Raw genomic sequence first — 20,212 nt, forward strand, 5'->3', positions numbered from 1 at the left:
TGTTTCTCTTTTTTCCTTAGATGTCAATCTATCACCCGGCTCAGCACTGACAGCCCACGAGATGCTCATCGAGGCTGAGACGAGATTTTTTTTTCCCCCCCCAAAAAAGGCAGGAACCGGTGTGGAGTTCAGAGCCCAAATGTGTCCCTGTGGAAATGCAAAGAGAAAGATGGTGTTGGGCGGCTTTCTTCTGTCACCAATGCTGGGGAAATAATATTTATTATATATAAAATATTAATATATTAATAAAAACATAAAAATATTTTATAGAAATATAATATATAAATAGAAAAATATTTTCTAAAAATACACAATATATATTCCAGATTATATTTTTATAATATTGTATATTATATAATTATATTATATTTAATTATATATTATATAATAGTATATAATATATAATATAGTATATTATAATTATATAATAATATATTATTTAATAGTATTATAATATTTATTATATATATTATGCTATATATTATATATATATAATAATATATATAGCAATAGGATATAATATATAAGATATAAGATATAAGATATATAATATATAATGTATAATGTATAATATATAAGATATAAGATATATAATATATAATGTATAATATATAAGATATAAGATATAAGATATCAGAGATACGATATAATATATAAGTTATAATATCTGATATCTAATATCTAATAAATATCTAATATATAATATCTAATATCTAATGTATAATATCTAATATCTAATATCTAATATCTAATATCTAATATATAATGTATAATATCTAATATCTAATATCTAATATCTAATATCTAATATATAATATATAATACATAATCTATATTAACAAAACTGAGACACAGAATCATTAATCCCCATGGGGAGATGACTCCTGGTAACTTATCCCAACCAGCTGAAGAACAGAAACTGGAAGTGCAAGGTTCACTTTTAATCAGGAGGGTCATTCAGTGTTAGAGCAACTCCTCTTTTCCCCCAAGGAGAGCCACAAGTGGTTGTTCTGGTGCATTTTGGGGCTGGGGGCTGCGTTTCCCAGCCAGGAGATGCCCCCAGCCCGAGTGCTGGCATGGGGCAGGTGTCCCAGGCAGAGGGAGAAGTTCTGCCCAGAGCTTTTCCTGCATCAAGGAGAGTGCTGGGAGCATTTGGAAGGGGAGCTGGAGCCCGGCTGCCATCACTGGACTCATGACTCATTTTAAAACCAGCCATAAAAGCAATTTTCCACAGAGTGATCAAAGCTTCCCCGGCTTATCACCGCCCCGATTCCAGTACTGACACCGTGGCACTCGCACACTGCCCGGGGAATAATTGCAGGACTTAATTGAGGAAGGTCATTAGGGGCAGGCAAAGATAGGGGAGCTGGAGCCTCTCACCCAGTGTGAGCTGCTTTTGTGGCAGTGATGATGACGATGGACAGGGCAGGTTCAGCTGGATACCTGGAAAAGGCTCCTCACCCAGAGGGTGGTGGGGCACTGCTCAGGGGTGGGCACACAGCTCCAGGGGTGTTTGGACAATGCTCTCTGAGGCACAGGGTGTGATTGCTGGGGGGGTCTCTGCAGCACCAGGAGCTCACTGATGATCCTCGGGGTGGCTTCCAGATTGTCCTGATTGGACACTCGTGGTTTGGTTCTTTCTCCCCTTGGACTGAGATTGATGAGAGGGAGGCAGTTTTCTCTTGTTCAGACTTGGTTATTTATTCTCCTTTTATCTACATTAATGGATACAGGGTACAAGGAGCTACGTGCACTAAGATAGGTGAAAAATGGCTAATAAAGAACTTCTTCAAGGTCTTTATATGTCTATTTACCCAATTAACAGATACCAAGTTAATTATTTTTCTTAGTGAGCCAATGACCCAACACCTGTGTGCTGCACTGCGGCATTCTCTACCCAATCACCCACTACTACCCAAAAACCCACAGGAGAAGATGATGAAGAAGGACAAGAGACAACACCCTGGATCCTCCATCATGTCTTCTGTTCTTAAACCAGTTTAAACCTTAAACTTTAACTTTCTCACCCAGTGACTCAAGAAAACTCTCTAGTTTACACACTTATATTTTCAGTTTCTCTACTTAACTCTAACTGTTGTCTCCATGGTGCTATGTGAAATTCAGTGCTTTCTTGGGTGTCAGAGTGAGGCATCACAGATATCTTGCATCTCTGACCCCAGCACCAGATCAGGAGATCCAATTCTATGATTTTATGGACCCCAGCAGGAAAACTGGGGCCTCACCTGGCATCTGGGCTGTTGGGCGGGATGCCCAAGGAGCGGCGAGCACGCAGGGATTTCAGACCAAGGTCTCAGGGGTCCTTCCTGCCTTTGCAGGATGCCTGGAAAGGTCTTCCACAGCTCTGGGGGATGGTTCCTGCAGCACCAAGAGAGGGAGAGGTGCTCAGTGTAGGTAGGGAGTTGTACAGAGGCTGCTTTGTCTCCAGCCCCATGAAGAGAAGGGAAGGATAACTTGCCTGCTCATTCCTCTCCCCTCCAGCCTCTTCCCTTCCCCTGCTCCATCCTGACACAGGGGTGACTTCTTCAGCCGTCCATGAATGGATCTTGGGGAGCCCTTCCACCAGCCAGGGGCTGTTCCACACCACTGATACCAACATTCAGCTGTGTATCTGCCCCGGAGCAATAAAACTCTCGTCATGCAAAGAGGGGAAAAACATTCCCGCTGTCCTTTGTATCTGCTCCTGCTTATTGCAGCCTTATCAGCACATCCAGGCGGCCTTCGGGGCACGGGAGTCACGCAATGGCTGCAGCAAACGGGGCCTGTGGACCCACGGCGTCACTTGTGGGGCCACGTCTGCCCCAGCGCGGGGACAGCGCGGCACCGATGAGTCCCGGGCAGTCCCGCTGCTCTTGTGAGTCACCACGTTCACTGAGATGAACCTCCAGTGGATGGTTCCACCTTCCCCTGCAGCAGGGGAATGCTGGCTTTGGGATGTCCCTTGTGGGACGTGGCTTTGGGTCTCTGGTGCTCTGGTCCTTGCCGTAGTTGATGGAGCTATTATTTGGCTGGTGAACCTCGTGGGCTGTCCTAAAGCATCCTTCCACTTTTTTCCCTCTGGTAGCCTGCAGCAGGTCTGGACCTTCCCTTCCAGTGCTTCTCCTACAACATTTGGATTATGGCATTAGGCAGGAAGGACAAAGCTGGTGTGACACCGACAGCTGCTTGTGCTGGCTCAAAGAATTCGGGTGGCTCTCTGAGGCTGCGTCACCTCGGTGCTCCACCACAAACTGGCGACTGAGCCTGGACACACAGAGTCACTCCTTTTCCCCCAGGCGGGTTCAGCGGGTCTGGGCAAGCCAGGATCTCCTCGAAGTCTTGGGCAATCGGCTTCCCCATTCTCTTCCCCACCACACTTTCATCTGTGCCTCTTCTGGGAAGCTTTTTTGCAACGCCTGATGAGTGATTGGCATTTGGACATGTCAGGAGCTCTGGCTGGAGCCCCACTGCTCGGGGTCTGGGGCTGTGGGGGCAGAATTCTCCCCTGGGAACGGGTGCAGGAGCAGAGCGTACCTCACCGGGGGTTGTGCTTGTCCCCGTATCACCAGGCGGCGGCGTTGGCTGGGGCGGCTTTGCGTGCGAGCTGGGGAAAAGGAGGCATCTGGCTCTGCTGGCATGGGCTGACTGGCAGCCAATGTAAACTCTTGGATTTGAGCTGGAGCAATTCCTGCTTCTCATTCTCTTCCTGCTGTGAAAACACCTTTGTTCCAGCCCAGAACAGCAGCAGCTCGGCTTTCTCAGCAGCCAGGGCTGAAGGTGTCCTTCCCTGTGTCCTTCCCTGTGTCCTTCCTCGTTTCCTTCCTCTTGTCCTTCCCTGTATCCTTCCCTGTGTCCTTCCTCGTGTCCTTCCTCTTGTCCTTCCCTGTATCCTTCCCTGTGTCCTTCAGGGCCACCAGGACCATGGTGAAGGAGGTGGATGAAGGCTCAAGTTGCACCAGGGGAAGTTTGGATTATGGGGAAATTTCTTCACCATAAAAGTGGTCATTGGTGGAGTTAGTGATGGGATGGGGGTTAGTGGTGGCCTTGGTGATATTAAAGCCTTTTCCAACCTAAACAATTCTGTAATTCTGTAATTTGGAGATCATGATGGGGGCTGTGGGGTTACGGCCTGGCTTGGCTGTCCTGCATCTATCGGAGAGCGATTCCGAAAGGATACAGCCCAAGACTGGATGTGGTGGAATAGACAACTTTTAATGGAATACCCAACACTAGAAACACCAGGAAACAAAGCAGGCAACGATTGCTAGAGAACAAAGCAGATAAAACAAGAGTCCAAATGGTTTCAGTTTATCCCATCACCCCACAAAGTTGCTCCAGAGCCAGCCCTGCTGCAAGGACTCTCTGGAGATGTCGCCGCTCAGCTCCTGTCCTTCACGGGGAAGCGCTGCCTGACCTGGAAGTGCTCACACCTCTTGTGCTTCAGGGACAGTCCGTAGAGAGGGGTCATGTCCACCCTGCTGCCCTTGCAGACGCTGAACTCCAGCTGCTGGAGCAGCGTGGCCAGGAAGAGGAACACCTGCCACCTGGCAATGTTCTCTCCAATGCACCTCCTCTTCCCCAGGCCAAACACCAGCACCTGCTCCGCCTCCTCTTTGTTCAGTTTGGTTCCATCAGCACTGAGGAAACGCTCGGGCCTGAAGGTTTCTGGGTCCTTCCAAAGCTTCCTGGAAGGGAGAACATCAGAGACGTTGAGATGGTTTCTCCTGGTCATGGGTGTCAGTGGGACATTGGAAGGTGGGAACTATCAGGAGGAACATCCTTGATGGTTTTGCACTGCAGGAAGGGACCTGTCTGCCACCAAAGGAGGGTTTGTGCCTCACAAGACACTTACTCATCATGGTTCGTTTGCCACTGGTTGACGAACACGCAACGACCCTTTGGGATGTAGTAACCGTTCAACACCGTGTCCTTGGTGGTGCTGGGGAGAGAAAAGACCAAGTTGGGAAGCCCAAAGGTTTTTCTGCATCCTCAGGGGACTGTCAGGCTGCTCCTGAAGGCTGTGTCGGTTCTGTGGGGGCAGCTGTGTCCTCCACGAACCATAAGATGGTGCCTCAAGGCCACCTCATCCCCAGAGCAGCTCTGCCAGCCCTCCCGTACCTGTGTGGGATGGTGAAGGGCACGAAGGAGGAATGCCTGAACATCTCCAGGATAAAAGCTTCCGTGTAGGGCAGCGTGCCCCGGTCCGACAGCCGCGGCCGCCTCTCCCGCCCAATGGTCCGGTCTGGGGGAGGTGGAGAGCGAGAAGGGGGTCAGGGCTGAGCAGAGAGGTTTGGCCCCAGAGGAATGTGGTTTGTGGACTCACCGAGCTCTTCCTGGATCTTCCTCTGGATGTCGGGGTACGTCACAAGGTACATGAGGCTCCAGGACAGGGCTGTGGTCACGGTGTCGAAGCCTGGGCAGAGAGGATGGGGTGTGGGTGAGCCCCATGACACCCACCCTGGCCTGCTGGCTGACCATCACGTTCTGGGCTGCCTGAGGAGGCAGGGGACATCCTGGACACGCAGCGAGGCTTGGGGCTTTATTCTGCCTTAAAAAAACTTTGCTAAAATAACCTGCTTTCCCAACCCGTCCCGCTCCTGGCTTGTGTCAGGTTTGTACAACTTCTTGGGAATCGGGGGAATTTCTGCAGAAAGACGAGTCAGCCCACGGACATCTCCCACAGCCAGGAAAAACCACCCCGGCTTGTGAGGCTCTGCTGAGCTGTAACCCCTGCCCTTCACTTTTCCAGAGCTGATATCCCAGACTGGTCTCTAGAGGTATCCCTGAAAGGTCCAGCGAGCAGGAGAGCGAATGCTTAGACCCAAACCAGTTGGTGTTGGACAAGGGTGAGACAGTAGGAGCCGGAGAAAATCTGAGAGCGTCTGCCACAGCTGAGGGAAGGTGGGAGAGGATACCTGCTCCAAAGAGGTCGTTGACAAGGTTGACAATCTTCTCCTTGGGGACCTGCGTGGCTGTGTTTGCTGCCAGTTTTCTGTCCAGGCACTGCTCGATGAGGGAGTCCGTGATGTCCCGGATGTTGTTCTGAGGGGAAGAGGAGACAAGGTCATGGAGCAGGGCTGGCAGAGGGTTGGGTGCTCCTGGGGGAGCCCGGGGTCACACCAGCTCTGGGGAGCATCATCCCTCAGCTCCTGTGGTCCCGATGGAAACAAGGAAAGGGCTCTCCCAGGAACCCAGGCACAGAGCACATGTTCAGCCACCAGACTGGTCACATCTCACAGGGAATCGAGGAGATGCTGAGAGGCTCATGAAGGGCAGGTGCAGGTGGGACATCAGGAAAAGGTTCCTCCCTCAGAGGGTGGTGGGGCTCTGACCAGGCTCCCCAGGGAACAGGCACAGCCCCAAAGTTGCCAGAGCTCCAGAGCAGTTTGGACAACGCTCTGAGGCACAGGGTGGGATCTCTGGGGTGTGTGTGCAGGGCCAGGAGCGGGACTGGATGATCCATGCGAGAGCCAACTCAGGATATTCCATGATTCCATGAGATTCTAGGAGTCTGTGAGAAGGAGGACTGGGGTGGGACAATGGCCATTGCTGCTTGGCTGCCAGAACAAAAACACCGTGCTGATAGAGCGGGGAGGAGAGCAGCTGAGGGTCCTGTAAGCTCTTACCTCATCGTAGGTCTCATAGTGCTCCTTGACCCTCTTCTGCAGAAAGCTGAGTAAGTACCTGTTGAAATCTAGAAACAATTTCATGCTGCGGCTGGGGAGGTACCGGAGCACGGGGATGAAGTCGGCTGGGTTGCCGGCAGCAGCCACATTGGTGAACTTCTCGGTAGAATTCACCAGGCTGAGCAGCTCCTGGTCCTCGTGCTCGTAGCGCTTGCCGAAGCACATGGCACAGATGACGTTGGTCACTGACACCACCAGGTACCGGTAGGGCTCAAACCTCTTCTCCTCCTCCATCAGCTGCAGGAATTTGCTGACCAGGTACTCGGCCTCCTTGGAGATGTGCTCCTCCAGCAGGCAGCTGCAGGACGACGTGGGGCTGGGGGCGATGGAGAAGCTCTTCAGGGCGCTCTGGGCCAGCTTCCTGCGCGCTTTCCACACCTCCCCGGAGTCGGGGCTGAACGTCAGGCTCTGCCCGTCCGTGACAAAGCGGAAGCTGTAGAGGTCGGGGCGCCCCATGAAGTCCTCTCCTTGCTTGACCAGGGCTTGTCTGATGGTGTCGAGCCCGCCGAGCACCAGCACGGGCCTCGTGCCGATGCGCACCTCCATCACGTCCCCGTAGCGCCGGCTCAGCCGCGTCAGCGCCAGGTGCGTGTCCTTGCGCAGCTCCAGCACGTTCCCCAGGATGGGATAGCCCCGCGGGCCCGGCGGCCTCCGCAGCCCCTCGGGCACGGGCCGCTGCTGCTGCTGCTGCAGCCACTGGAGCAGCAGGAACACCAGGCAGAAGACGGCGGCCACCAGCATCACCTCGCTGGCCGACACCGCAGCGGGGCTCCCCAGCAGCCCCATGGCAGCCTTCAGCATCCCCGCCGGCTCGGAGCGGCCCTGCGCGAGGGAAACGGAGGCACGGCAAGAGCCGGCATCAGCCAGGGGCGCAGCGCTGCGGCTCTTCCTGACGCTGGCACGGGCAGCCCCGAACCAGCTCAGGGGCCGGAGCTGTCCCCGCATGGCTGGGGCTTTCCAGCGGCACAGGCTGCACATCCAAGAAGGCTCCAAACGCACCCACCCATCCCTTACGGGGGACCTCAACCCGTCAGAGCCTCCAGCGACGCCCCTTTCCCCACGGCAGACCCAAAGCCCCACTGGCACAGCCGTGGCTCCTGCCCAGGCCGTGCAAAACTGCAGCTCGGCACATGCCAGGGAAGCGGGAGGAAAGGAACGGCAGCTCCTCCGTAAATGTGGCTCTAGGGCTGCCAAAGCCATCAGGAGTTACAGGCAGGAGGATGGACCTGCTGGCCACAATCCTGGGGCACTCTGGGGAGCGGGGATGCCACAGGGCTGCTCTGTGAGAGCACACAGCTCACTGCGTGAGCAGGGACACCCAAAACTGACCTTCCCATCCTATATCCATGTTCAACCCTCCCTCCCCAAAACGCACAGGCTGGCTCCTACCTGCAAGTCCTTGGGCTGGTTTTTACTGTCCAGGGCTCCCAGCAGAGATCGGCACCGGGAGCAGGGGGAATCCTCCTCAGACTTCTCCTGTCACCTCGTTCTCCTCTGCCTGCTCTTTCTTGTGCCACCTGCAAGTCCAAGGCTCTCTAAGCTCGCCCCTCACTGGGTATTTATCTCCCGAGGGATGGGACCGGGACGCTGCAAAGCCCTTGGGAATAGCTACCCATTAACAGACTTGGCCGAGCCTGGCCGGAGCCTGCCCGGGAAGCCAAGGAAGAGCCTTTCTCCCCTCCAACAGGCTCTGGGGCACGAATGGTGACTTCTCCTCCTGGCCAGGGACCTGGAGCCCCTGTGGGGAGGAAGAAGGGGGTTCCTAGGATAGGGAGGAAGAAGGCGTCCCTAAGCCCTGCCATGGGGACGATATAGGACATGAAGGCAGCACCGCTTGCCTACAGAATGTGGGTGCTAGCATTTCCCCAAAAAACTTTTCTGGGCTGGCCAGGCCGTTTCCAGAAGCCAGAATGGGCTGTCACCGGCACGGGCACTCGGGAGGTGCTGGGGGGGTGCGGGCTGTGAGCGAGGGGACACGTTTGTGGCGAGGCACCCACAGCCCTCCCCATCCATCCCTGGGGAAATCAGCCGGCAGGTCCCGGGAGCGGCAGGATCATCCGGGCCAGGGGCAGAGCCAGGCTCCGGTTAACGATTGGCCAGGTTTGCGTGAGAAGGCGGCTGGCTCGCTTCCCCCGGCTCCTCCGGGGCAAACAGGCAGCGAGGAGGAGGAGGAGGAGTGGCGGGGCAGAGGGGAGGAGGTGACCCCGGCAGATATGACAGGTGAAGGGGCAGCACGGGGCAAGGCTGGGGCAGTTCATCCCCGCAAAACACTGGGTGGCACCCGACAGAGAAATGCTCGAACTAGCGAGGCTGCTTCTCCGGGCGGGGCAAAATTCAGGGGAATTTTGGAAGTGCAGCTGGGATGAGCAGGAATGAGCCAGAGCTTGGGGGTTTAGCCCGAAGTTTCCTTCAATCTTTGAAAATTCCGGTGGGAATTTGGCCCAGGTGAAAGCTGAGCTAATATTTAATAAAGGCTTTCAACATCTGGTCTAATCGGGCTCGTTAATAGCAATGACGCCGTTCATTAATGTTTGGCAAGAACAGTTACAAAACTCCGGCTGCTAATATTCCTGCTGATAATTCCCAGGAATGCCGCAGCTTTCCCAGCCCCGGCAAGACCCTTGGGAACGCTTCTGGGGAGGCAGGCTGCGGGAGCAGGGCTGGCTGGATCCTGCCAGCGCCTCCCCTCCCAATGGATCTATCCGGACCCCATTGCATGCGGTCGGATTGGGGCTGGGGGGAGCTGAGTGACCCCCGACCCCCCCCCCCCAGCAGCATTTCAGACCTTGCGCTGATCCTGAACTCATCCACTCCTCATCCATCACATCCCAAAGCTCTGGAGAAGCTGAGGAGAGTCCCGGAGAGGTTCTGCAGGACCCTTTTCCACCCCTTCCCAGCCCTCCCCGGCTCGCCGGTGGCTGCCAAGCCCTGCGATGGCAGGCTGCCTCCTGATGAGAACAGAGTTGCGTGCCAGGCAGCCTCACACCCCAAAAACACCTTCAAAACACCCTCACCCCCGGCCGCCGCCCCTCGCTCAGGGACCTGGGGACACGTGCGAGGCATCCCCGGCCGGCCTTTATGGACACCGTGCCGAGTGTCCCCAGCCGTGGGGCTTATTTGTGACATTTGTGACATTCGTGGTCAGCCCTGCGGCGCGGGGCACCGCTCGGTGTCGCCTGGCGCTGAGAGGGGACGTTTCAGGTGGGCACGATCGGTACCTCCCCGCTTTGTGCTCCCCTCTCCTCGTGGCTGGAAAAGGCTGGGATGGCCGTGTCCTACGGAGGGGTCACAAATGCCCGGGGCACTGCTGTCCCCCCGCAGGTGCTGCAGCATCCTGGGGCAGAGGTCGCCCTTGTTGACTCCGACCATTGTCCCCAGCGCAGGAGATCCCCCCACAAGCTCCCCAAGCCCCAGCCAGCCGTGGGGGCAGCAGATCCTGATCTGCTCCGGCGCCGCCTTGACCCCGGGCCGGGCTCCTGGACGTGAGGCCACCGCCCTGGTCCTTTAAAAACCATTTCCCCCCCCACCCACCCGTAGCGTGACTGCGAGTGACCGGGGTCACTGACTCCCGGCTCTGGCCGGAGCCCCTTCGCACGCGATGTCCCTAATGCCACCTCTGGGACCCCCCGGCGGGGCGGGACCCCCTGGCCTATTTCCCACCTCGTGGCAGCTGGGCTGGGAACAAGGATGCGTGCGGAGGGGGCAGATTTTGGGAGCGGGCTGGTGCCCCTTGTCCTCCCTGAAGGGCAGGACCTGGCCCGTCACCCCACAGAGACCGGGGCTAGGGGCTGCCTGAGCCCCCCATCGGACACGGAGCATCGCTCCCCGACGTGTCCCCTCTCCCTCCGGCTGCACCCTCTGCCCCATCCCAACCCCACCTCGCCCCTCGGGTCGCCCTGTCCCCAGGGGACAGAGGTGACAGAGGGCACGGCGGCTTCTCACGCGAACCTGGACAATCTTTAACCAGGTCGGGGCAGCCAGGGCCGTGACCCCCGGGGCTGCCCCGCCACCCACGTCCCCACGGGGACCCTACGGAACTGTGGGGTGGTCCCGCAGAGCGAGGTGGGGAGCCACGCACGGAGCCGGTGGCTCCCGCTCTGCCCTGCCGGGCTCAGCGGCGGCGGGATGGGCACGGTCCCCGCGGGGATGCGCGATCGCTTAAACTCCGCGGCGGCTGGTCCGCGCTCATCCCCGCGTGTTGGCGGGGGTCAAACCCCCCCAATCCCCCCAATCCCCCCAATCCCCCGCTCCCGGCCCGTACCGCCCTCCCCGGGGCGGTTTTCCCACGCTCCCGCCGTCCCCACGGCTCCGCACAGCGCGGATGTCCCGGGGCAGCGGGTGTGGGTGTACGGAACCCTCGGGGTCTGGGTGGGAGCAGGACAGGCGGGGCAGCCCCGGGGGGTCCCGGGGAGCAGCGGGGAGCGGTACCGGCGCCTTTAAGATCCTGCCGGTAGCGTGACTGGAGTGACCGGGGCGGTGCGGGTTTGCCCAAACATCCCGCCCTCTTCGCACGCGATGCCCGCCCCGGGCTGGAACCCACGGGCGGCACCGATACCCCCCCACCCCCGCACCCCGCACCGCGACCTACCGGGACCCCTGTCCCTCCCCTGCCCGCCTCGCAGCCTCCCCTCCCCCAGATGCGCAGGGAGCGGGGGTCCCGCACCCACGGGTGCCTCGGAGAAAGGGGGGGGGGGGTCGGGGGTCCTGGGGGGGTCCGGGGAGTTCTTGGGGAGTTGGGGGTCACGTGACGGGTGACGGGCCGGCCAATCAGAGCGCGGGGCGATGCATATAAAGCAGGAGCGGCGGGGAGCGGGCACCTGTCCCGGGATCGGGCCCCTCCCGCCGCTCCGCGCCGCTCCCGCAGAGGTGAGTACCGGAGAGCCCTCACCGCCATGGGTCCCCCGGGCCTTCCAGCATCCCCACGGCACCCCCGGGTGATGGACAGCCCCGCCGTGGGCTGTCCTCCCTTTCCGACCCCAGCAGCATCCTTCCCCCCACCTGTTGGAAGGTGATTTTGGGGGCTCCTGGGGGTAATGTTCCCCTCACGGCTCTTTCCGCTGCCGAGGGCTGGGAAAGGGGTCCCAGCTGGGCTGCACCCTCTGCAGTGCAAGGTCCCCAGAAGCCCCCAGGATTTCCCCCCAGGGGTGTCCTGTGGGGGGTCTGTGGCACCCTGCCAAACCCAAGGGAAGGGGCGACCTGACTGCCAAACTCCTCCCACGCCTGCTCGGGGCTTTTGGGAGGATTTCATCCTGCGAGGAGCCGGGAGTTGGACTCGATGATGCTTAGGAGTCTCTTCCAGCTTGAGGGACTCTATGATTACGTGGTTTGTGACAGAGCTGCGAGCAGGGTGCACCCACCCCGCTGCAGACAGAGCTGGTTTTGATAGCCATGGATCTTTGGGACGATGCCTGGCACTGCTGTGTTTCACCTGCTCGGTGACTCGAATTAGGATCAGCTCTCCTCTAGCCAAGTGCTCTGGAAAAGACTTAGAGGAGGAAATAAAGGTCGTGTGGTTAAGAAAGCACCATTGCTTTCCTGGCACGTAGAGAAAAAGTTGGGGGACCTATTCCTTCCACTCCCGGCTAGCAAAAAAGCTGCTTTTCAGTGCAAGGAGTTTCCTAAAGCGCAGCAGCTGCGGATGAGAAGTGAAGCCCAGCTCTGCTCCTGTCGTGCGCTGCTCTGTCGCTGCTCCAAGAGTCTCAGCCTAGAGACCAGCCCCAGTTCCTAACGCGTCTTTGCCTTCTTCCTGAGGGTTCTGCACGCCGGGTCTGCCGTGGGGAAAGGGGCGTCGCTGGAGGCTCTGACGGGTTGAGGTCCCCCGTAAGGGATGGGTGGGTGCGTTTGGAGCCTTCTTGGATGTGCAGCCTGTGCCGCTGGAAAGCCCCAGCCATGCGGGGGCAGCTCCGGCCCCTGAGCTGGTTCGGGGCTGCCCGTGCCAGCGTCAGGAAGAGCCGCAGCGCTGCGCCCCTGGCTGATGCCGGCTCTTGCCGTGCCTCCGTTTCCCTCGCGCAGGGCCGCTCCGAGCCGGCGGGGATGCTGAAGGCTGCCATGGGGCTGCTGGGGAGCCCCGCTGCGATGTCGGCCAGCGAGGTGATGCTGGTGGCCGCCGTCTTCTGCCTGGTGTTCCTGCTGCTCCAGTGGCTGCAGCAGCAGCGGCCCGTGCCCGAGGGGCTGCGGAGGCCGCCGGGCCCGCGGGGCTATCCCATCCTGGGGAACGTGCTGGAGCTGCGCAAGGACACGCACCTGGCGCTGACGCGGCTGAGCCGGCGCTACGGGGACGTGATGGAGGTGCGCATCGGCACGAGACCCGTGCTGGTGCTCGGCGGGCTCGACACCATCAGACAAGCCCTGGTCAAGCAAGGAGAGGACTTCATGGGGCGCCCCGACCTCTACAGCTTCCACTACATCTCCAACGGGCAGAGCCTGGCGTTCAGCCCCGACTCCGGGGAGGTGTGGAAAGCGCGCAGGAAGCTGGCCCAGAGCGCCCTGAAGAGCTTCTCCATCGCCCCCAGCCCCACGTCGTCCTGCAGCTGCCTGCTGGAGGAGCACATCTCCAAGGAGGCCGAGTACCTGGTCAGCAAATTCCTGCAGCTGATGGAGGAGGAGAAGAGGTTTGACCTCAACCAGTACCTGGTGGTGTCGGTGGCCAACGTCATCTGTGCCATGTGCTTCGGCAAGCGCTACGAGCACGAGGACCAGGAGCTGCTCAGCCTGGTGAACCTGGGCAACGAGTTTGGAGAGGTTGCCGGGGGTGGCCACCCAGCCGACTTCATCCCCGTGCTCCGGTACCTCCCCAGTCGCACCATGGAGATCTTCAAGGACATCAACAGGCGCTTCAACGCCTTCGTGCAGAAAATTGTGCAGGAGCATTACAGCAGCTTTGATAAGGTAAGGGCTTGGATGCTCTTGCTTGTGGGGGGAGATGCCCACAAGTGTGCCCCTGCCTTACCCGGTAAAGCCCCTTGAGGACCTCTGAGCTGCAGTTATTCCCCCCCTCCCCACGAGTATTTGGGGCAGTTTTCCCCATCCTTGTGTGTCCACGGTGTCCCTGAGCTGCCAGGTCTTCCCCAGGAGCACATCCGGGACATCACGGACTCGCTGATCGGGCACTGCCAGGACAAGAGCGTCGGGGAGGTTGCCCACGTCCAGCTCTCCAACGAGAAGATCATCCACATCGTCAATGACCTCTTTGGGGCAGGTGGGAACATTTCAGAGGGCACCGTTCTGTCTTTGGGATGAATCCCAAAGCTGGAGGCTGGGTGAAGACCCGTAGCTGCTGGGTGGACACGTTGGTCACGTTTGGGTGTGTGCAGCTGCTGTTGGGAGCCCTCCTGAGAGGTGACCAGAACTTTTTGGTGGCAGCTGATGGGGGAACCAAGATCTGGAGCAGTGAAAGACCCACTCACCTGTCCTCTTGTGGTAACTGAATGCCTTTTCCCTGCCCATCCAGGCTTCGACACTGTGGCAACTGCCTTGTCCTGGAGCCTCATGTACAGTGCCTTGTACCCCGACATCCAGAGGAAGATCCAGGAAGAGCTCGGTGAGTCCACGAACCACATTCCTCTGGGGCCAAACCTCTCTGCTCAGCCCTGACCCCCTTCTCGCTCTCCACCTCCCCCAGACCGGACCATTGGGCGGGAGAGGCGGCCGCGGCTGTCGGACCGGGGCACGCTGCCCTACACGGAAGCTTTTATCCTGGAGATGTTCAGGCATTCCTCCTTCGTGCCCTTCACCATCCCACACAGGTACGGGCTGGAGTGGCTGATGTCTTATTTGGGGTTTTTTTTCGAGTGGTTTTCAGGGAGGTGCCATTTTAGCAGGGAATCGATCCCTGTGAGAGGGAAATATTCCAGCTTGTTGCCCTTCTGGGCTTGAATCCTTTGTTTTGAGGGTGGTTTCACCCCACAAATCTTTGCTGGGTTCATATTTCTTCCTGCCTTGGGAGGAACTGCATCACAACTTGTCTGGAATGAGCTGCCAAGTGAAACTGGAATTTTTCTGCTGGAGGAAAGTATAACCAAGACTATTAAATCTCCCAAATACAATCTGGGGTGTTTCCTAGCCTGTCCTAAGGGCACAAATAGGGCTTTGAAGATGAAACCTCTGCAGGACTCGCTGGGCTTTGACTTGTCAGGAGCTGTGGTTCTCCTCTAACTTCCCTTTCCACCTGTGCTCCCTTCAGCACGACAAGAGCGACAGTGCTGAATGGTTACTACATCCCCAAGGACACCTGCGTGTTCATCAACCAGTGGCAAGTGAACCACGATGAGTGAGTATTCCAAACCCCCCTGCTCGTCTGGGCTGCCCTGGCTGCTCTTGGCATTCAGATCACGCCGATCCTCGTGCCAAAAAATGACTGGATCACCTACAAAAAGGCAGATTGAACCAAAAATGGTGTGGGCTTGATGCTGAGTGCAGCCTTGGTTCTCCTGGGCATGGAGCTGGTCCAGCTTGACTTGGGACCTGCTTCAGCTCTTCCCCAGCACCAGGGATTACCTAATTTATGTGGAAGCTCAGGCTGCTAGATAATCAGGAATGGGTCAATCCTGCTGTGCCAGGTCCTGTGATCTGAGCTGACAGCTCTGGGTGTGCTCAGTGGGAACTGCTGGGTTCCCTTTTTAAGGGAGAAAAGTGCAGTGAGATGACTCTGTCAAACTCAGCGGGCTTGTGCTGTGATTGCTGATAATCAGCTATAATCATAATCAGATAATATAATCAGATAATGATGGGGGGACTGGAAAGCAGAGCCCCATCCTGCGCTTCCACTCCTTCCCTGCAGAGATATTCCAGCAGGGAGAAGCTGAGGCTCAATACACGAGGCGTTCCCAATGGGGAACTCTGGATCACAGCTCAAGATGTTGGGGTCCAAATACCCCAAGAAACCTTCTGATATCCCTCCTGCTCCTGCATGAGCCTGGAATGGGAATGCTGTCCTTAGGGCAGAGGGGATTCCACATATCTAAGCAGAGATGGTATCCCAGCTGAGACACTGTTAAATCCCTCCTGGCATCTCCCAGCAGCTGCACTGGGACAGGTTGGGAAGTTCTGCTGAGGGGATTCAAAAAGGAAAAAAAAAAACCCTGGTTCCCATTTTTCCTGTTTGAAGGGCTGCTGGCTGATCCCAGTGCTGAAGCTGCAGTTCTCTGGCTGCTGGAATTAAATGGATGGAATTAAATCCATCTCTGGTGCCTGCCTGGGCAAACACAGCCCGAGCCTGGAACAGAGGTTTCAGCAGGCTGAGCTGATGGAGTTTGACACGGAGTTGTGTTTTCCATCAGGGCAGGGTTTGCCAAGGGTGGTTTGGGATGCTGGAGTGAGACAGTGCTGCAAAGCTCCTCTCTGCAAGGACAGGTTTTGCTCTCTGACCCAAGGGCTGGACCCTCTGCTCTGGAGCTGGGACCTGGGGACACCTCAGAGCCCCTTCCAGGGCCTAAAGAGGCTCCAAGAGAGCTGGACAGGGAGCTCCAGCACAAGGGGGAATGGCTTCCCACTGCCAGAGGGCAGGGTTTGGTGGGATATTGGGAATAAATCCTTCCCTGTGAAGGTGGGCAAGCCCTGGCACAGGGTGCCCAGAGCAGCTGTGGCTGCCCCTGGGTCCTTGGCAGTGCCCAAGGCCGGGTTGGACAAAGCTTGGAGCAGCCTGGGATGGTGCAAGGTGTCCCCACCCATGGCAGGGAGTGGCACTGGTCTTTTGATGTCCCCAAACCATCCTGTGACCAAACTGCCCCTCAGGAGTGTCCCCTCTCTGTCCCAGGACCCTTTGGAAGGAGCCCTCAGCCTTCAAGCCCGAGCGGTTCCTGACCCCCGATGGGACAGAACTGAACCGGACGGAGGCTGAGAAGGTGCTGGCCTTCGGGCTGGGCAAGCGGCGCTGCCTCGGGGAGACCATCGGCCGCTGGGAGATCTTCCTCTTCCTCACCACGCTGCTGCAGCAGCTGCAGTTCAGCCTGCGGCCTGGGGAGCACGTGGACATCACCCCCCAGTACGGACTGACCATGAAGTACAAGAAGTGCGAGGCTTTCCAGATCCAGCAGCGTTTTCCCTTGAAAAGCTCGCCGTGAGCTGCTGCCGGGGGAAGCAGCCCCGGGAGCCGGACACTCTCGGCCTTGTTGTGGTTGCTGAGGCTCAGTCGCTGCCTGTGCTGCTTCACCAGAGGCTGGTTCCTCTCCTGGGAACGGCAGCTGGGCTTGCTGAGGCTTTTCCCAGCCCCTGGAGCCAGCTCCATCACCCCTTCCCACAGGGATGCTCCCAGGAGGTCTCTTGGAGAGGTCCAGCCTGAGGTGGGGAGCGGGATGCTCAAGGCTTGCCATGTCCTCCACCTGCCACGGTATATTATAAAATAATATATTTTATTATATAAATAAAGCTGTAGGTTCCTCTCCTGCCCAGGATCCTGCCCAGCAGTATCCCACAGGCTGAAATCCTCTTTTCCAACCCCTTGTGCCGCCGGGAACGGGCTCTTCCCGCTGCTTCAGAAAGGCTTTGGAGGCTGGAGAAGAGTCCACCCCGTGGGGACCCGTCCTGGGGGCACCCACACACCCCAATTCCTGGAATGTAAACTCATGGAGTGAATTCCTGAGCGTTCCTACCGATTTAATAAAATAAAATAAAATCCACCAGCAGTGGTGCTCACAAATGGAGATTTTAAATCAATCCCTGCTGTGGAGCCTCCTGGAAAATCCCAAAGGACTGAGGAAGAGGGAACTGTAGGACACTGCTAGCTTTCAGAATAACCCTGTATTTGCTGCCTTTTTTAATGTCAGGGGTTTATTTTCCTTAATCAAGCAATAGATTTCTATAGTCAGAAAAAGGAGTAAAGGTTTCAGGATCGAGGGAGGTGCCTCGTGCTGCTTTCAGCTTTTAGTGGGAAGGTGAAGCCTCACGGCAAACGGAGCAGCAATTCCTGCCTGTGCTGGGATGGAAGCCACACCTTATTTCTAACCCAATAAATAATTATATCAACGTTTCTTGGGTTTCTTTCTGATCCTATTCCATTGGGAAATGATTTTTTTTGGGGGAGGGGGGGGAAAAACACTTTATGCTTCTCTATCATCCTTAAAAATCTGAGTTGGTGTGTTGGGTCAGGGATTTTCCAGTGGGAAGTGAGTGGGCTGTGGCTCCAGTGGTATTGGAGGAGGATTTCAGCCCGAAGGGAGCCGCTTCTGGTCCTTCTCCTGGGTAAAGTCTCAGCTGGGATGGGCAGAAAACCCATCAGGGTCAGTTCAGGGATTCACTGATAAACCGGGAGTAGCTTTTTATCCCTGGAAAAATGGAATGGTCAAAGCCAGCCTTTCAGGGAGCCATCCGTGGGGGGAGGTTCCATCCCCACCTCAGAGCACCACTAAATCCAAAGCTTTGCACAAAAACCAAACCAAACAAGGCAATAAGCACCAAACTCCCATGGAAATAAGGAAGGACTCGATCGAAAGCTGCGGTCTGTTCATCCCGAAGCGGCGAGGATCAGCCCTGCAGGGCTCCCAGCCCCACCCCAGCATGGAGTTAGCGGCAATTTCAGTGTGGTGGTGCAGCCTTGAGGGGGGAGGGAGGGGGTGGAGGGACAGAGCAGGGAGGGAGATGATGGGAGGATGAGGGAATGCAGAAGGTGAAGGTGACACAAGGAGATGGTGGGAGGATGAGGGAATGCAGAAGGTGAAGGTGTAACCGAGGTGACAGACACAAGGAGATGGTGGGAGGATGAGGGAATGCAGAAGGTGAAGGTGTAACCGAGGTGACAGACACAAGGAGATGGTGGGAGGATGAGGGAATGGAGAAGGTGAAGGTGTAACCGAGGTGACAGACACAAGGAGATGATGGCAGGGATGGAGGGAGATGATGGAAAGAGTGGAGGGATGAAGAGTTCAGGGAGGATGAGGGAATGGAGAAGGTGAAGGTGACACAAGGAGATGATGGCAGGGATGGAGGAATGGAGAAGGTGACAGTGACACGAGGAGATGATGGGAGGATGGATGGAGGGAGATGATGGCAGGGATGGAGGAATGGAGAAGGTGACGGTGACACGAGGAGATGATGGGAGGATGGAGGAATGGAGAAGGTGACGGTGACACAAGGAGATGATGGCAGGGATGGAGGAATGGAGAAGGTGAAGGTGACACAAGGAGATGATGGGAGGATGGAGGAATGGAGAAGGTGATGGTGACACGAGGAGATGATGGGAGGTTGAGGGAATGGAGAAGGTGACGGTGACACGAGGAGATGATGGCAGGGATGGAGGAATGGAGAAGGTGAAGGTGACACGAGGAGATGATGGGAGGATGGAGGAATGGAGAAGGTGAAGGTGACACGAGGAGATGATGGGAGGATGGAGGAATGGAGAAGGTGACGGTGACACAAGGAGATGATGGGAGGATGAGGGAATGGAGAAGGTGAAGGTGACACGAGGAGATGATGGGAGGATGGAGGAATGGAGAAGGTGATGGTGACACGAGGAGATGATGGGAGGATGGAGGAATGGAGAAGGTGATGGTGACACGAGGAGATGATGGGAGGATGAGGGAATGGAGAAGGTGACGGTGACACGAGGAGATGATGGCAGGGATGGAGGAATGGAGAAGGTGACGGTGACACAAGGAGATGATGGCAGGGATGGAGGAATGGAGAAGGTGACGGTGACACGAGGAGATGATGGGAGGATGGATGGAGGGAGATGATGGAAAGAGTGCAGGGATGAAGAGCTCAGAGAAGATTCTGTGCCGGAGATGACAGCAGGGATGGAGGGACAGAGAAAATAGAAGGCATGGTGTACTGAAGGGATAGAGGGGCACAGGTGACAGGTGTGTGACACAGGTGTGACACAGGTGTGACACAGGTGTGTGACACAGGGGTGACACAGGGGTGTGACACAGGTGTGTGACACAGGGGTGACACAGGGGTGTGACACAGGTGTGTGACACAGGTGTGACACAGGTGTGACACAGGTGTGACACAGGTGTGTGACACAGGTGTGACACAGGTGTGTGACACAGGTGTGACACAGGTGTGTGACACAGGTGTGTGACACAGGTGTGACACAGGTGTGACACAGGTGTGTGACACAGGTGTGACACAGGTGTGTGACACAGGTGTGACACAGGTGTGACACAGGTGTGTGACACAGGGGTGACACAGGTGTGACACAGGTGTGACACAGGTGTGTGACACAGGGGTGACACAGGGGTGTGACACAGGTGTGTGACACAGGTGTGACACAGGTGTGTGACACAGGTGTGTGACACGGGTGTGACACAGGGGTGTGACACAGGGGTGACACAGGGGTGTGACACAGGTGTGTGACACAGGTGTGACACAGGTGTGACACAGGTGTGTGACACAGGTGTGACACAGGTGTGACACAGGGGTGTGACACAGGGGTGTGACACAGGTGTGTGACACAGGTGTGTGACACAGGTGTGACACAGGTGTGACACAGGTGTGTGACACAGGTGTATGACACAGGTGTGACACAGGTGTGTGACACAGGTGTGTGACACAGGTGTGTGACACAGGTGTGTGACACAGGTGTGACACAGGTG

The 20,212-nt window shown here is 56.6% G+C and overlaps 2 protein-coding genes across 2 annotated transcripts; one reads left to right on the top strand and one right to left on the bottom strand.

The window, feature by feature from the left end:
• Positions 1-4,197: 4,197 nt before the first annotated feature.
• On the bottom strand, positions 4,198-8,658 carry LOC102111146 (cytochrome P450 1A5-like). The gene is made up of 7 exons (XM_005521374.3): positions 8,073-8,658; positions 6,624-7,505; positions 5,913-6,039; positions 5,321-5,410; positions 5,116-5,239; positions 4,850-4,936; positions 4,198-4,682 (listed from the first exon to the last, which is right to left on the bottom strand). Exons 2-7 carry the CDS (start codon positions 7,482-7,484, stop codon positions 4,376-4,378), a joined length of 1,596 nt encoding a protein of 531 aa, XP_005521431.1. The 5' UTR covers positions 7,485-7,505; positions 8,073-8,658; the 3' UTR covers positions 4,198-4,375.
• Positions 8,659-11,465: 2,807 nt separating this feature from the next.
• LOC102110964 (cytochrome P450 1A4-like) lies at positions 11,466-17,650 on the top strand. The gene is made up of 7 exons (XM_005521373.3): positions 11,466-11,549; positions 12,696-13,571; positions 13,755-13,881; positions 14,134-14,223; positions 14,305-14,428; positions 14,866-14,952; positions 16,438-17,650. Exons 1-7 carry the CDS (start codon positions 11,466-11,468, stop codon positions 16,742-16,744), a joined length of 1,695 nt encoding a protein of 564 aa, XP_005521430.2. The 3' UTR covers positions 16,745-17,650.
• Positions 17,651-20,212: the final 2,562 nt, after the last annotated feature.

This window comes from Pseudopodoces humilis, chromosome 16 (genome assembly GCF_049639895.1).
Source record: "Pseudopodoces humilis isolate 2021_Gansu_Grassland_sample_001 chromosome 16, ASM4963989v1, whole genome shotgun sequence".
NCBI lineage: Eukaryota > Metazoa > Chordata > Aves > Passeriformes > Paridae > Pseudopodoces > Pseudopodoces humilis.